Source organism: Schistocerca serialis, chromosome 1, assembly GCF_023864345.2.
Source record: "Schistocerca serialis cubense isolate TAMUIC-IGC-003099 chromosome 1, iqSchSeri2.2, whole genome shotgun sequence".
Classification (NCBI taxonomy): domain Eukaryota; kingdom Metazoa; phylum Arthropoda; class Insecta; order Orthoptera; family Acrididae; genus Schistocerca; species Schistocerca serialis.
The window spans coordinates 1,123,739,979-1,123,757,430 of record NC_064638.1 but is presented as its reverse complement, the minus strand read 5'-3'; the positions used below and the strand labels follow the sequence as shown (position 1 = coordinate 1,123,757,430).

Here is a 17,452-nt window from a genome sequence, read left to right as displayed (position 1 = left end):
CGCTCTCTGGCAACTGGTAAATAGAACCTATTTCTAACAGTCTCCGGATAGTATTGCGAAAGGTGGTTTGAAAAGCGTTACTTTCAAATTAAATTTCTTTTTACGCAAGATGAATTATGTTACGTGTGAGAAAGTGGAATGAATTTCTAAATCACAGAGCATTTAAAACAGAACACTTTGAGGACCAGCCACTTACAAGAATTTCGAGCCCAGACATTTATGTCATAATTTTAAATTTACTGGCACATTTGTGTGATGTATCTTAAAGTATAAAACATGCAAAAAAGATCCTTATTGCTTGTGAAAGCTTAGCTTCTGTTGTAGCTTGTTAATCTTAGAAACCAATATTATATGTGAAAGCTTAGCTTTTCTTGTAGCTATACTATGTATATTAATGTAAACTGATAACTTTTCCTCTTTGTGTGTTCGCGCTACATAACCAGTGATCTTGCTATAGGCTGAAAATGACACGTGTCCTACGCTCTGAATACATGCTGTCATCGGATGACGTGGCATGAGATATGATTGGCTTACAAAAGGACATCACAAGCTCGGTTTCAACGCTCCGGAAACTAATGCGCTGTGTTTGGTGCAATTTGAATTTATACTTTTGTAATACGAAAATATGTAGTGTATATGTTGCTGCAAATCAAAGGTCTTTCCAAAACTTCTCTTTTTTTTCCATTGAAAGTCTTTCCAAAACTTCTCTCCCCCGTCTTTATTTTTTTGAAAGTTCTATTATAGTGTATAAAACGTTAACCATTCAAAGGTTGATAAGTTTTACAGTTCCGAGGGAAAATCTAAGGAAAACCTACTGTCACTTAGCACAAAAAAAGTGTATTTTCACCTGGGAAAAAGCATGTTTTTTAAAGGAGGTATCTGGGAATAATCCGGGATTTTTTTTCCTTGTCCCCGTATACACCCTGTTAGTGTAACAACAAAATCATCTGTTTCCCATGGGCAGTTTTCCACATCACTCTGAACATCATCAGTAAGTGGTGCAATGTCCCCTTGCTTGGATGCAGGCTTGAATTCATCGTGACATACCATTAATGAGATCATCAAGCCAGCTCTGATCCACATTGTTCCACTCTTCAATGGCAACTTTGCATAAGTTGCACAGAGTATACAGGCATTATTGAAGTTCAGAAGCAGCCAACTTTAATTGATCTCACATATGTTCCATTGGGTTGGTGTTGGGGAGCAGGCAGGCCACTCCATTTTGGTGACCCTAGCTTGCTGAAGGAACCTGTTCACAGAAACAACACAATAAGTACTCAAGTTGACATCCATCAAGATGTTAGTGACAAGCTCCCATTATTGGTTGCAGAGTTTTGTAAAATGTTAGTGATATGCTCCCACTAGTGGTTGCAGAATCTCGTCTCTGTTTACGTGGCTCCTTGTAGTGCCACCCCAGAATGTCACTGCACCACCACCTTGTTGCATGTGTGGGTGACAGTGCTGGAGATGTTCAATACTAGCAGGTTGTCTTCAGATACATTGTGTGCAATAATCAGGCTACACACAGACCCAAATTTTGTCCAGAAATGACATGTAATGCCAATCATGGGGCACCCATTCTGCATGATTTTTTGCCCACCTGTAACAGAGTCCATGATGATGTGGCGTACATTTTGGTTGTCATGGTCATTGGGAATGGAGATTCTCATGTTGCAGTCATCTTCTGACAGTTTCATGTCTTTGAGTGCCAAATTCAATTCTGGAGCAGTTGACCCACAGTTCCCTTTGACTCAAAAGTTGTAGATATCGATCATCCTTTGCGCCTGTCGAGATTGGACAGCCTGTGTGGTGTATGTCCTTAACGCTGCCTGTCAGTTGAGATTGGACAGCCTGTGTGGTGTATGTCCTCAATACTGCCTGTCAATTGAAACTAATTCCGTGTCTGCACCACATCACTTTCACTTTGGTGCATACGTCGAGCATCTTCCATGGTTACAAATGTTCTGCTTGTAATGTGATGATGCGGACGCAATCATTGATCATGCTTGCCCTCTATTGTACCACAGATGTGCCTGATGCATCCGTACTGGTGCTTTACTTTCAACTGAAACGCTGCAATCCATTTAAGTGTGGTTGATTGGTACAGGAACAGTCACAGTGGCAACACAGCTATATGGCATATCGGGATGATGCAAAAGTTTTGTTGATATTTGTATTATAGACCACTTTCTCAAACACATTTGAAAAGACTAAATTGGTCTCTCCCCACAGTGTTCGCATGATTGTACTTGCTACCAGTTCACCTCCTGAAGAATGTATGTTAAAACGCATTCTACAAACTGAAGCGTGATTCATTTGTGGGTAGTAAATGCCTCGTTATATTTGTGTTTCAATCTCAATGTTATGGACGCTATAATAGTGATGCATCTTTGCTCTGCCATGAGCAACACTGCAGATAATTGTGTTGAAGGTATATTCAGTTTCTACTAAGCAGTGAAGGAAAGATATTGTTTGTATTGTCAGTTGACCATTTTCTGTTGTACAGTCAGCATTTTCTTTCTCCTAAACTGCTACCAAAGTCTTAAAATAATATTTTGTGGCACATCTAATGCTGAAAGCTGTTAGGACTGTGGTACATGTCTGGGTATTCTACCAGTAAAACAGTGTTCACGTACTATCTTTGTTTTATTATAATGCATACTTAACAGAGAGAATGAATAAATGAGTGAGTGAATAAGCTTACATAAAGCACAAAAAAGTAAATAACTATCACTTGTCAGGTTAGGAGCCTTACAAGGTGTGTGTCATAAATAAAGGATTTATTGCCTTAATTATCTCTATGCATGGATCAGCTTGTGTCTGCAGAGTGGTATGTGCAAATTCTTCATGTGAGAGTGTCCTACATTCATCATATTGTTACTTGTACTTTTGGAAGAATGAGTTCAAATACCTGGAAAAATGCCACATGTGAGTTACAATCAGTTTATTAATGAGAGTGCTGACCCCTGACTGATGATGAGTATTAAACTGGAATTTCTTGATTTATGGCAGTGCCCAGTCACGCTTCCTGACGGAACTTTCCAGACAATTTTGTACTTCAGTTGGGAGTCTCTTGAATACCATTTGCATTGATCTCATAGATGTTTTCAACATGGTTGATTAATGCTGTACTTTTGGCTGTACAACTGAATTGTTATGCACAATATTTTTATGACTGGCCCAGTCACCTTCATCTGCTGCAAGGTGTTAATTGTACTTGCTGCCTGGAATCAACAACTCGCTTGTATATCCGAAACCACATTATTAAACATTTGCATTACCGAGTAACTATCTTACATCAGTACTTGTCATGGAATGATCTACTTCTTGAGATGTTGGAAAATTGAACATTGAGGACTTGAGTTCTGGGGTGGTTGAAATAGCAGGTAATGGGGTTAAACACAATGTTTTATACACTTATAGATAAAGTGATAGTAAATGCACAACAAAGGAATATGTATTATTACCATTTGTACCAAGCGAGCAAATGAATATATAGAGAGAATTATAGGAGAATTATAATGCTATTATGAATAGAATATCTTAAGCTGAAATGGCATAAGAGTACTCTGACAACTGTGTTTCAAAGCCTCGGATAAAAGCATTGGTTACTAGTTGGAGGCCGTGAATTCAACTTGCAGAGTGATCTAGTTTTTCTTTGCCTTTTCGTCATGTTTCTCCAAGTGACTGTGACAGTGTGTGGCTTAGCTGCTTGATTTGCTCTCTTTACAGCACAGTTGGGTGTTCGTGTAATGGTTGGCACACATTATGAAAAATTAAAAAAGTTCTGTCCCTGGGTTTATTATTATTATTATTATTATTATTATTATTATTATTATTCTTTCCTGTCCCAGACATTATGTCTGGTTAAAGATGGAAAGTGATGCGGACCTTGATCAAGCGTGACTTTCTTTTAACTGTATGGTATATGTTACATTGCATTTAGGAACTTTCGGGTAATTGACTATGTATCAATAATTACAGATTTCTGTAGTTGTATATATAAGTTTGGGTGTAGCTGTATTGTGTTGATGTACTGGTGGATATTGCGTGGTATGACTCCTGTAGTTGATAGTATAATTGGTATGATGTCAACTTTATCCTGATGCCACATGTCTTTGACTTCCTCAGCCAGTTGGATGTATTTTTCAATTTTTTCTCCTGTTTTCTTCTGTATATTTGTTGTATTGGGTATGGATATTTTGATTAGTTGTGTTAATTTCTTCTTTTTATTGGTTAGTATGATGTTAGGTTTGTTATGTGATGTTGTTTTATCTGTTATAATGGTTCTGTTCCAGTATAATTTGTATTCATCATTCTCCAGTACATTTTGTGGTGCATACTTGTATGTGGGGGCATGTTGTTTTATTAGTTTATGTTGTATGGCAAGTTGTTGATGTATTGTTTTTGCTACATTGTCATGTCTTCTGGGGTATTCTGTATTTGCTAGTATTGTACATCCGCTTGTCATGTGATCTACTGTTTCTATTTGTTGTTTGCATTTATCTGTTGTGGTATTGGGATCTTTAATAATATGCTTGCTGTAATATCTGGTGTTTATTGTTAGATCCTGTATTGCAATCATGAATCCTTCTGTCTCACTGTTTATATTGCCTTTTCTTAGCCATGTGTTGGATGCGTCTTGATCGATGTGTGGCTGTGTTAGATGATACGGGTGCTTGCCATGTAGTGTTTTCTTTTTTCAATTTACTTTCTTCGTATCTGTTGATGTTATGTGATCTAAAGGGTTGTAGAAGTGGTTATGAAATTGCAGTGGTGTAGCAGATGTATTTATATGAGTGATTGCTTTGTGTATTTTGCTAGTTTCTGCTCGTTCTAGAAAGAATTTTCTTAAATTGTCTACCTGTCCATAATGTAGGTTTTTTATGTCAATAAATCCCCTTCCTCCTTCCTTTCTGCTTAATGTGAATCTTTCTGTTGCTGAATGTATATGATGTATTCTATATTTGTGGCATTGTGATCGTGTAAGTGTATTGAGTGCTTCTAGGTCTGTGTTACTCCATTTCACTACTCCAAATGAGTAGGTCAATATTGGTATAGCATAGGTATTCATAGCTTTTGTTTCTTGCTGTCAATTCTGTTTTCAGTATTTTTGTTAGTCTTTGTCTATATTTTTCTTTTAGTTCTTCTTTAATATTTGTATTATCTATTTCTATTTTTTGTCTGTATCCTAGATATTTATAGGCATCTGTTTTTGCCATCGTTTCTATGCAGTCGCTGTGGTTATCCAATATGTAATCTTCTTGTTTAGTGTGTTTTCCCAGACTATGCTATTTTTCTTACACTTGTCTGTTCCAAAAGCCATATTTATTATCATTGCTTGAATACTTCTGTTATCTTTAGTAATTGGTTGAGTTGTTGATTGGTTGCTGCCAGTAGTTTTAGATCATCCATGTATAGCAAATGTGTAATTTTGTGTTGGTATGTTCCAGTAATATTGTATCCATAATTTGTATTATTTAGCATGTTGGATGGTGGGTTCAGAGCAAGGCAGAACCAGAAAGGACTTAATGAGTCTCCTTGGTATATTCCACGCTTAATCTGTATTGGCTGTAATGTGATATTATTTGAATTTGTTTGGATATTAAGTGTGGTTTTCCAATTTTTCATTACTAATTTTAGGAACTGTATCAATTTAGGGTCTACTTTGTATATTTCCAATATTTGTAGTAACCATGAGTGGGGTACACTATCAAAAGCTTTTCGGTAATCAATGTATGCGTAGTGTAGCGACCTTTGTTTAGTTTTAGCTTGATATGTCACCTCTCCATCTATTATCAGTTGCTCTTTACATCCTCCTGCTCCTTTGCAACAGCCTTTTTGTTCTTCATTTATAATTTTTTTCTGTGTTGCATGTGTCATTAATTTCTGTGTAATGACTGAAGTTAATATTTTGTATATTGTTGGTAGGCATGTTATGGGGCAATATTTAGCTGGGTTTGCTGTGTCTGCTTGATCTTTAGGTTTCAGATAAGTTATTCCATGTGTAAGTGTATCAGGGAATGTGTATGGGTCTGCAATGTAACTGTTAAATAATTTAGTTAGATGTGAATGTGTTGAGGTGAACTTCTTTAGCCAGAAATTTGCTATTTTATCTTTTCCAGGGGCTTTCCAATTGTGCGTAGAATTAATTGCTTGGGTCACTTCATGTTGCAAAATTATCACTTCAGGCATTTGTGGTATCATCTTGTATGTGTCTGTTTCTGCTTGTATCCACCGTGCATGCCTGTTATGTTGTACCGGGTTTGACCATATGTTGCTCCAGAAGTGTTCCATGTCTGTTAAGTTTGGTGGATTGTCTATTTTAATGTGTGTGTTACCTATTGTCTGGTAAAATTTCTTTTGCTTTGTGTTGAATGTTTGGTTTTGTTTCCTTCTATTTTCACCCTTTTTGTATCTTCTATGTCGTTTGGCCAATGCTTGTAATTTCTGCTTCTTTTCATCTAATTGCTCTATCGCTTCTTGTTGTGAGTTTTTACCTAACCTTTTTCGTTTTTTGTCTGATATTTCATTTCTCATAAATTGTGTTAGCTGTCCGATGTCTTTTCTCAGTTTTTCTATTCTGATCTGTAGCCTGTGTTGCCATGCTGGTTTTGTGGGTTTCTTCTGTGTGTTGGTTTGTTCTGATCTCTGCCTAGTGTGTATATTTAGTGTAGTGAGTGCTCCTATATAAACCAGTAGTTGTAACTCTTCCATAGTTGTATTTTCATTTATTTTGTTGTGTATGATTGTGTTGATAGTTGTTATTATTGTTTAGTCTTGTGGGTTATTTGGTGGTCTATGCAAGAATGGGCTAATGTCTGTATTTGTGTCTTTGTATTCTATATATGTTAGCTGAAATTTTTCTTCTATATCTAACATGTGTGTCACTTCATGTTCTATTTGTGCTTGTTCTGGTGGCCGTCTTAAGATGTCGTTTTCCTCTGATTGTTTAATTGATGCGTGGTGTTCTTGGTTTGTTTGCTCTGGGATGTTTGAGTTCATTACTGTATTTTCTTCTTCTTCTGATTGCACATTATTTTGTTCCAGTATTTGTTGTACTTGTTGTTTGATGTTTTCTACTTCTGACTGGGGTATCCTGTTATTTTTTATTATTACACGGATCTGATCAGCTAGTCGTTGTTCTATTAAAAATGTTAATTCTGGGTATCTGGTGATAAATGTTGTGTATACTTGTGATCTGTATCCAGTTGTGTTGGTTGCTAAGTTTGTTGCTTGGTAATAACAGAACATGAGGTGTCGGTTAACTTCATCTGACCATCTCATCCTCTGTCTTTGTTTTCGTTCTAGGGTGGTTGCAGGAGGCATATCCTGCAAAACACCTCTATTTGGATTTAAATCATTTTCCATGTGGCTAGCAGTGTCGTTACCATTGTGGACGGGCATAGGGTTCAAGCGTCGTCCCCGACAATGACAACGCTTGTCCGAGGCTTCATTAGTTCTGTCCTGAACCAACTAATCACACTAAAAGGGGGGTTAGCCCTATTAGTGGTTTGTTCTTTTCATCGCCTTTTACGACTGGCAGAACATACCGGAGGCCTATTCTTTTCCCGGGCCTCCACGGGGTTTATTATTATTATTATTATTATTATTATTATTATTATTCCACTTTGGCCAACTCAAGACCACTGGTGAAAAAGCTGATTCATGACGTAGAATCCCCCCACCTGCTGTTGTTTCCTTTGTTCTTCTGTCCTTTTCTCTCCTCTGTTCTTCAGAGGTTTTTTTCTGAAACCTTTGAATTTTTGTATCTTTTCCCTGACTTCATGTCTGTCATTTCATCCCCATCCGGCAAGCAGGTCGCCCAATGTGGCGTTGCATTTAATAAGACCTGCACCAAGGTGGCCGGACCTGCCCTGTAAGGGGCCTCCCGGCCAATGATGTCAAATGCTCATTTCCATTTTCATGTCTCCTCCCTAGGTCTTTGTCTGTTGTTCCATTTAAGAAATCTATATTTTATCACTTTCTCCTTTTTTGACTGTGTCAGTTATAATTAAAAATATAACCATGAAAATTGTATTTTTTACTAATTGTCAATAGAAGTTGAATACTTACTTTTTTAAGCCTCTTGTTATCCATTACTTTCATGTGACTGTAAAATGTAATCCTTCTCTTTCTCATTGTAGCTCTTATAATCTCAGTTATTTTCATGCATGTCCTTGTTGCATCTCACTTTCATACTTTGAACCCAAAATCATTCAAATTATTATGGTTTCCTTCTTTTGCAAATAATTTAACTGTTTGGCTGTGTTTATGGTCTTGCATTCTGAGCAATAAAGGCACCTGGTTTTAATCACCACATTTTAATGCCTCAATTTCATAATGATAGGTAAGGACTTTTTAAAATTGTGTGTGATTACTGTTAAGTAAAATGCCACTTCCATTTTTCTGGCTATGATTTTGTTTGCTGCTTTGCCCAGAGCATTTGGCTGGATTATTTCTCCCAAATACGTAAATTCAGAAATTCCATTTATTTTCCAAATTTTGATTTCATATATTTTGGTGCACCTTTAAAATTGGTCATGGATATGGTTTCTTTCAAACGAAATTTATAATCCAATTTTTCTGCTACCTCTTGGAAAAAGTTTGTTTATTTTGATGCATGTTCACTGCTAAGATTGCTAAATGACCAGGAAGAGCTGAGCAGTCAATTTCAAGGTTATCTCTCTTTCTTCCAACTTTTACTTTATTTATTTCCTTTTCTATTATTTTTCTCCATTCCCATGCTCATAACAATTTAGACAGTCCATCCCCTTGCCTCACAAATTGGCATTAATGTGATGACCAAATCTGTGGGCACAGTTGCTACATGCGTGTATTGAAAAACATTCTTTTTTTTTCTTTTTCTATAGCTACTGCAACAAGCACTTTTGGAGAATAAGCAGCTGCATGAAAAAATTGCAGAGAATATTAACAGAGTTATGAGGATACCCAGTGATGGTCCTTCAGAATCTCAGCTTCCAGTAGCACCTCCCCCGGAAAGTCTGCCAGTACCATGTGATGGCATGATGAATGAACTGGATCAAGCTATCAAGACCATTGTACATCAAACTGAACAGGACCCTCTGTTTGAAAGTTTTCTTGAAGAAATACTAGGTGAGTCCTGCCAGTGTGTTCAATTTATTGCAAATTTCCAAATAGTTTGTGTTGTCAGCCATATACACTACTGCCATTAAAATTGCTACACCATGAAGATGATATGCTACAGACGCGAAATTTAACCAACAGGAAGAAGATGCTGTGATATGCAAATGATTAGCTCTTCAGAGAATTCGCACGAGGTTGGTGCCGGTGGCTACACCTACAACGTGCTGACATGAGGAAAGTTTCCAACCGATTTCTCATACACAAACAGCAGTTGACTGGCGTTGCCTGGTGAAACGTTGTTGTGATGCCACGTGTAAGGAGGAGAAATGCGTTCTATCACGTTTCCGACTTTGATAAAGGTCGGATTGTAGCCTATCGCAATTGCAGTTTATTGTATCGCGACATTGCTGCTCACGTTGGTCGAGATTCAATGACTGTTAGCGGAATATGGAATCGGTGGGTTCAGGAGGATAATACGGAACACTGTGCTGGATCCCAACGGCCTCGTATCACTAGCAGTCGAGATGACACGCATCTTATCCGCATGGCTGTAACGGATAGTGCAGTCACGTCTCGATCCCTGAGTCAACAGGTGGGGACGTATGCAAGACAACAACCATCTGCACGAACAGTTCGACGACGTATGCAGCAGCGTGGACTATCAGCTCGGAGAACACGGCTGCAGTTACCCTTGACGCTGCATCACAGACAGGAGCGGCTGCTATGGTGTACTCAACGACGAACCTGGGTGCACGAATGGCAAAACGTCATTTTTTCGGATGAATCCAGGTTCTGTTTACAGCATCATGATGGTCGCATCCATGTTTGGCAACATCGCGGTGAACGCACATTGGAAGCGTGTAATTCGTCATCGCCATACTGGCGTATCACCCTGCGTGATGGTATGGTGTGCCATTGGTTACACGTCTCGGTCACCTCTTGTTCGCTTTGCCGGCACTTTGAATAGTGAACGTTACATTTCAGATGTGTTGCGACCCGTGGCTCTCCCTTCATTCAATCCCTGCGAAACCCTACATTTCAGCAGGATAATGCATGACCTCATGTTGCTGGTCCTATACGGGCCTTTCTGGATCCAGAAAAAGTTTGACTGCTGCCCTGGCCAGCACATTCTCCAGATCTCTCACTAGTTGAAAACGTCTGGTCAAAGGTGGCCGAGCAAATGGCTCGTCACAAAACGCCAGTCACTACTCTTGATGAACTGTGGTATAGTGTTGAAGCTGCATTGGCCTGTACACGCCATCCAAGCTCTGTTTGACTCAATGCCCAGGCATATCAGGGCCTTTATTACGGCCAGAGGTGGTTGTTCTGGGCACTGATTTCTCAGGATCTATGCACCGAAATTGCATGAAAATGTAATCACATGTCAGTTCTTGTATAATATATTTGTCCAATTAATACCCGTTTATCATCTGCGTTTCTTCTTGGTGTAGCGATTTTAATGGCCAGTAGTGTAATTCGGTCTGAAAAAGAAAAAAAGAAAAAAACTGTAAAATGGCAAGAATTTAGTTATTTTATTGTGCTATAACAAACAAAGTATGTATCTTTATTGCTTCTTGTCTCTGTGACATGAGAAACCATGAACTTTGGCATAAGTAGTTAGTTGCATGTTCTATAGATTGTATTTGTAAAGAGACATTATACATGGCACATTCCATTTGTACTTCAGCTATGTGAATTCACTAAGAATTATTTATGTGTGACTAAATTGTGGTCATTTTGTTGTGTTACTTCCTTTAATAACGGTTTTTTGGCATAGTGGTTATCGAAGCAAGACAGTTTTAATTTGGATTTAAGACCAATTTCAAAGGGCAGTGTTTCTATATAATGACAGTGTGTTTATTTTATATTCTATAAGTGCATGTATTAATATTGTTTGTGTGTGTGTGTGTGTGTGTGTGTGTGTGTGTGTGTGTGTGTGTGTGAGAGAGAGAGAGAGAGAGAGAGAGAGAGAGAGATTATTACTGTGTTTCTCCAAAAAGGACCTGCACTTCATATGAATAACAGTTGGCACGTGTCTGAAACATGAAAGTTCAGTGGAGGGACTGATATCTATACTGAAACATGGTAAAAATTACAGATTATGCATCAATACTCTTTCAGAAACCTCGGATTACTCATTTAATAAAGAAATAAAATAATTTGAGAACTTGTTTTGAATCATCCCTCTATTGTGCTTTTAGTTTTGATTTGTAAAGTGCTCTGATTATTTGAAATACAGTTGATCTGTCAAATACTTTCTTGAGAATTTAGATTTATTTTATTTTTTACACGAATTTATCTTATAAATATGTACAGTTTGTATAAATAATTTAATTGGGAAAAAAAACCAACTTCTTACCAAGCAGTGGCGGAACACACACCTAAAAGGAGGTTACAATTAGGCAAGCTTTTGGAGCCAGTAGCTCTTTCTTCAAGCAGAAGGGTAATGAAGAGGGATGCAGGAAAAGGACTGGAAAGATATTGGAAAAGAGGTAGGTTTCGAAAAAGTCACCGAGAACTACAGGTCAGGGAAGACTTACTAGATGGAAAGAAATGGACAGATTGATTGTTGGGGACTGCGCCGGACGAGATTTCAACCTGAGAGCTTAAAGGTGGTAGACAGGGTAAATCACAGGGCAGAAATTACTGCTTAAACATTGTGCAAGAGTTAATAAGAGTGAAAAACTAGGTGCATTTGCACATAACAGAGAGGTGGGAGGGTGCAATGAAAAATAGACAAGATAAGAAAATGAAAGATCTAGAAAACTAAGATGGAGTAAAAAAAGGAGTAGTTACTGTGATGAAACGCTGAGACGAAAGAAATTAATGTACAATAAGGCTAGGTCCCACCTGCGAAGTTCTGAGAAGCTGGTGTATGGAGGAAGAATCCAGATGGCGTGTGTGTGTGAAACAGGCACCGAGGTCACAACAGTCATGTTTTAGAGCATGCTCTGCAACGGGATATTGTGTGTTGCCATTATACACCATCTGCCTATGGCCATTGATCCTAACTGATAATTTGGTGGTAGTCATGCCGATGTAAAATGCTGAACAGTTTTTACATAATGAGATTTTCACTCTGCAGCGAAGTGTGCGCCGATATGAAACTTCCTGGCAGATTAAAACTGTGTGCTGGACTGAGACTCGAGTTCAGGACCTTTGCCTTTTGCGGGCAAGTGCTCTACTGACTGAGTTACCCACGCACGACTCATGATCCATCCTCACAGCTTTTATTTTGCCAGTACCTCGATTTCACATAACAGCTGGTATATAATGTGTCATTTTACAGGCGGTTCTTCCTTTGATAGTGTGTGTTTTGCCAGTTACAGCTCTGGAATAGGAGATGGGAGAAGGGTGCGTAGTGCAAGTCTTGCGGTGGGGACAGAAACAGGGATAGGAGCCATAGGGTAGCAAGACGGATGCAGAAGGACCATAAGGTCTGACAAGAATATGTGGAGATTAGGAGGACGGCGCAAAGTTTTTCTAGGTGTGGTGGGCAAAATCTCAGAATGGGTCTTATTTCAGGGCATTATTTTAAGAAGTCATGGCCTTGTCGAAGTATCTGATTAATACATTTCAGGCCAGGATAACAATGAGTGACTAGTGGTGTGCTCCGAAGTTGTTTTTTGGGGGGATCATCAGTACCAGGATTGGATGTGGTGGCCCAGGAAATCTGCTTTTGAACTAGGCTGATGGGGCAATTATGACTATTGAAGGCTGAGGTGAGAATTGTGGTGTATTGCCGTAAAGAGTCTGCATCTGAAGAAATATGTTTACCTCGAATGTCAACTCTGTATGGCTGGGAATGTTTGACATGGAAAGGAATGCAACTGTCGAACTGTAAGTACTGTTGTTTATTAGTAGGTTTAAACATATAACATGACATAACACGTCAGCCACAGTTGCAAATACTTTACGTAGGTTTCAGCCAAAATAATTTGGTCTTCTCCAGAAGCTATTGACACCAAACTATTGTGTGCCAAAGTTTGGCCACGTCAAGTATAAAACTATAGCACCGTAGTACCCAGTCATAAATCAACATTACTTAGCTGAAGCAGGGCCCACTGCGCGGACGAGGTCGATAGGCCGCAAGAGCTGTGCCGGAACTAATCGCAGCAAGCAGCTATGTACCGAGCACCGCTGATGGTCATGCGCATGCGTTCGTGGGAATATAGATGCTTAACAGTAGCTACCTTTATGTTAGGGATTGGACTAATATAAGCATTAAAACTGTTTATGGCATAATATGTAGCCGAACTTACTTCTGAGGAGAAAGAGAACCCTATAAATGGCTTTGGAGCCCATAAGAAAGACTTGCTATTCTGGCAAAATTATTGCTCAGTTTTGAATATGTTAGTATTTGACTAAAGAAAGTGGAGTCAGGTGTCAGCGACTGCAAAGGCAACGTAAGTTGAAAACTTTTGAAAAAGTTCTTATTTCTCAATTGTAGCTGGTCATTAAGTAGGTTTTCTTTATCATGCAACAGGTGTTTCAAGATTTGCAACTTCTCAGTGATGTCAATCCTAGTGCCTTTAACCTCACAATTTAATAGCTCTGTGTTATTTGGTGGATTGGGAGCATGGGCCAATCGAACAACATGATCGGCAAAAGTCGAGCCACACGTGCCATCACCACTTTTCGTGGGTATATGTTCTTTATATCTAGCTGAGAGGTCTCTCCCTGTCTGGCCAATGTAATAACTCGGGCAATCACTACAAGTGATTTTGTACAACCCAGAACGAGATAATTTGTCATTAGTATTCTTTAACGAGTGGACCAAGTTCTTTTTGAGGCTGTTATTCATAGAATATGCAATCTTAAAGCCGTGGCTCTTTAAGAGTCGTCCTATTTTATAAGGTGCTTTGCCTATGAAGGGCATAGAAATGAAGCTAGTAGAGTTATCCTCTGGTGCGACACCTAGTGTAGATGAGGTTGCAGTTTTTTTTATCTGTTTTCTTGTTAAAGAACTGTCTCTCAATTTCTGGTTTATGTCCATTATTATAGGCAATAACTTCTAGGGTTTGTAACTCATTCTCCATTGTGTCTGCTGAAAGAGGAATGGTGAGCGCTCGATTTATGCAAGAATGGAAGGAGGCCATTTTGTGGGCTTGGGGGTGTGTAGAGTTGGCTGGGATGATATTATCGGAAAATGTATTCTTCCGAAAAATCTTAAACATAATACGGTTGTCCTCTATTGCCAAATTTAGGTCTAAATAGTTCAAAGATCTATTGGGAGATTCATTTTCCACCGTAAAGTTTATTTTCTTGTGGAGTTTATTAAAAGATGTGAAAATTTGGTCTATATCATCTTGAGAGCCATTAATTTTGAAGAGTAAGTTGTCTACATATACTTGCTGTAATGTAAACACTGTCTGGCCTTTTACATCAGCATGACTAGCACCAAATTATTAATTAGTATGGATGGGCATAGGCAGAGTGTGTGTACTGGCAACACACAATATCATGTTGCAGAGCATGCTCTACAACATGACAATCATGGCCTTGGTGCTTGTTTCACCACACACACCATCTGGATTCTTCCGCCATGCACCAGTTTCTCAAAACTCCGCAGGTGGGAACTAGTGCTACAACATGTCCTTGGTTCTCGCCACCCACCTAGCCTTAATTTACATTAATTTCTTTCATGTCAGCATTTCTTCCCAGTAACTCTTTGTTTTCTTTACTCCATTTTAGTTTTCTGGATCTTTCATTTTCTTACCTTGTCTGTTTTTCTTCCCCCCCTCTTCCACCTATGTTACATACAACGCACTTAGCGTTTCACTCTTATTAACTCATGCACAATGTTTAAGCAGTAATCTCTGTCCTGCGTTTTACCCTGTCTACCACCTTTAAGCTCTAAGGTTTTCAAATCTCGTCCGGTGCAGTCCATAACCATCAAACTTTCCATCTCATTCCATCCATTAAGTTTTCCCTGACTTGCTGTTCTGGGTGACTTTTTTGAAACCTACCCTTTTTCCAAAACCTTTCCAGTCCTTTTCAAAAACCTTTCCAGTCCTTTTCCTTCATCCCTCTTCCTTCCCCTTCAACCCTTCTGCCTGAATAAGGAGACTGTGGCTCCAAAAGCTTGCCTAATTGTAAGCTTCTTTTATGTGTGTGTTCTGCCGCTGCTTGGTGAGTTGATTTTTTATCTATCCAGTTACATTACTTTTTCAAAAATTGATTAATTTCGTTGTTATATGCAGTTGTTATGGCAGTATTCTGTTGACCAAGTCTGGAATTTAATGTCAGCATGCAAGGCAGCAAGAAAATTGTTGAAGGTTTTGTGGACACATTGAAAAAGGATATTTTAAAGATAATATACCAGATAGTCTTCTACTTAAATAATTGTGTGTGGTACAATTATATTGTCGTATGAATATTACTGTGTAATATCGACCAATAATTTTGAGTAAAATTTGTTAAACCTGTGGAGCTTGGTTTTGAAATAAACGTTGATACATTAAAAACAAATGAAGCAAAACAGAAAAAGTTCTATGAACATAGTTGAATGTGCTTTTTCTATCACTTCTGATGGAAAAAAAGCATGAATTATTCTGTGAAGACAGCTAAGGAGTGACTTGATGTGCTCACAGTATGTGCAGTGAGTTATCAATGAAGAGATTATCACTGAGACATTTTTGATGGTTTTATTTGATAGATTATAAGGATTAATAGATTCTAGGTCATTCCTCTTGCTACTGCAAGCAAAAGAGATGGCTCTGAGATGTTACTGTGAGTCACTAATGTGAAACTTACTCTATTGGGGTGGCCTAATACAAACTGGCACAGTGATGAGAGAGAGAGAGAGAGAGAGAGAGAGAGAGAGAGAGAGAAGTTTATGCTCTCCATGATCAATTTTAAATGTTTAGCTGTAAGACACCAGGTTGACAGTGAAAACAATGTGGGATATATTCTGTCTTTTGTGGCTGTAATAAGTCTTTTTTAGATCACAAGAAAGCCCATGTGGTTCATAATGCTTCTGGTTTTAATAAAAAATACAAAACCAGGAGAAAACAAAATTTTTTTCCTAATTATATTTGTAACTATTAAACTAACATAAAGTTACTATTTCTTTTACGAATTATATAATACTTATAAATAAGTTGTGAAAGCAGCAATAAAATATAAATGCTGAGGGAAGATAACTTGATGACAGTGTCAGAACAGGGTCATTAATTTGGAACCGTGTAATATTTTCCAAATAACCACAGGACAGAAAGGCACCATTTTGGAGCTACAGCTGTAAAATGACAGCAGTCAATGACATGTGCATGGAAGTGTGTGCATTTCAAACAATTTCCCCCGTTAATGCTTACAATGGTAAAGAGTACAGTAATTAAATAAACTAAGCAAACTTCAAAATCTATCCATGGCTCACTACATTATAATTAAATTTTTTGTGAGGTTTGCTGGATAAAGCTTGAAAATTAAATCAGGTACACTAAAAGTGGTTTTGTTATTTATAATGAAATCTAAAGGCCATTTGTTTTAATTTGCTATTTACATAGGGCATGGCTGAACTTTCACTTCCACAAGTACAGTATGTCAGTTAGGGTGAATTAAGATTACTGTGAAAAAGAAAGTAGAAATTAAATATTAAATTCTCTCTCCCTCTCTTTTCACATTATTTACAGTAAACGCTTGAAATTCCTGCCTCTAGTATTGCTACAATGCAACAGGTGCAGTGAAAAACAACCACACCCCCAGGAAGCTCACTCCTCTTCGTTGAGTACGTTCTTGGCTACCAGGGGTCCCAGCCTTTGCAGCACTACCTCGCCTTTCTTTGCTGCAAACTTACACTTTGACTATCTCTTACCTCCTCTGACTTTCCGTCGGATGGTCCTTTTGGTGCAGGCACTGCCTGGACTTAGTTCATGACTTTGGTCTTGTTTTCTAGTTTCACCCCCGGTGCTATCTTCAACTTCCATTAATGCTTACGTGGCCCCCATTATTGGGTTTGACATGCCATCTTTTCCAAATTTTACAGCAGTGCGTGTCATGGGGGAAGGTTATTCACTGTGGTGTATGCTCCGCCTCTGTACACTTTCATGCTGGCATCCTTCCTCCTTGTTGTCGTATGCCCAAAACCCAGCACGGTAGCCATCCTCTTGTGAAAAGTCATCAAGTACTTGCATGGTGGTAACGGCAGACCACGCAGGGATCACATTGTTGGTGCTTGCGCTGCATAGTTCCCGTATGTGCCATGGAGTAAGTGCCCATCATGACTGGGACACACGGACTCCTGGCAACAGCTTTCTGGCCAGGTAGCTGATGCTGTGACTGGGTGGCGCCCGTGGGAAGAGCCCTGTTCGTAGTGTGTGGCACCATGGCAGATAGTTCACAC

At 38.7% G+C, this 17,452-nt stretch overlaps 1 protein-coding gene across 1 annotated transcript in view; it reads left to right on the top strand.

Annotated features, from left to right (window-relative positions):
• The window catches only part of LOC126455806 (protein NPAT-like), a 122,936-nt gene that overhangs the window by 47,616 nt on the left and 57,868 nt on the right, over positions 1-17,452 (top strand). Inside the window, exon 7 of the mRNA XM_050091570.1 lies at positions 8,874-9,117. Coding sequence (XP_049947527.1) covers positions 8,874-9,117 — 244 coding nt within the window. The remainder of the gene's footprint in view (positions 1-8,873; positions 9,118-17,452) is intronic.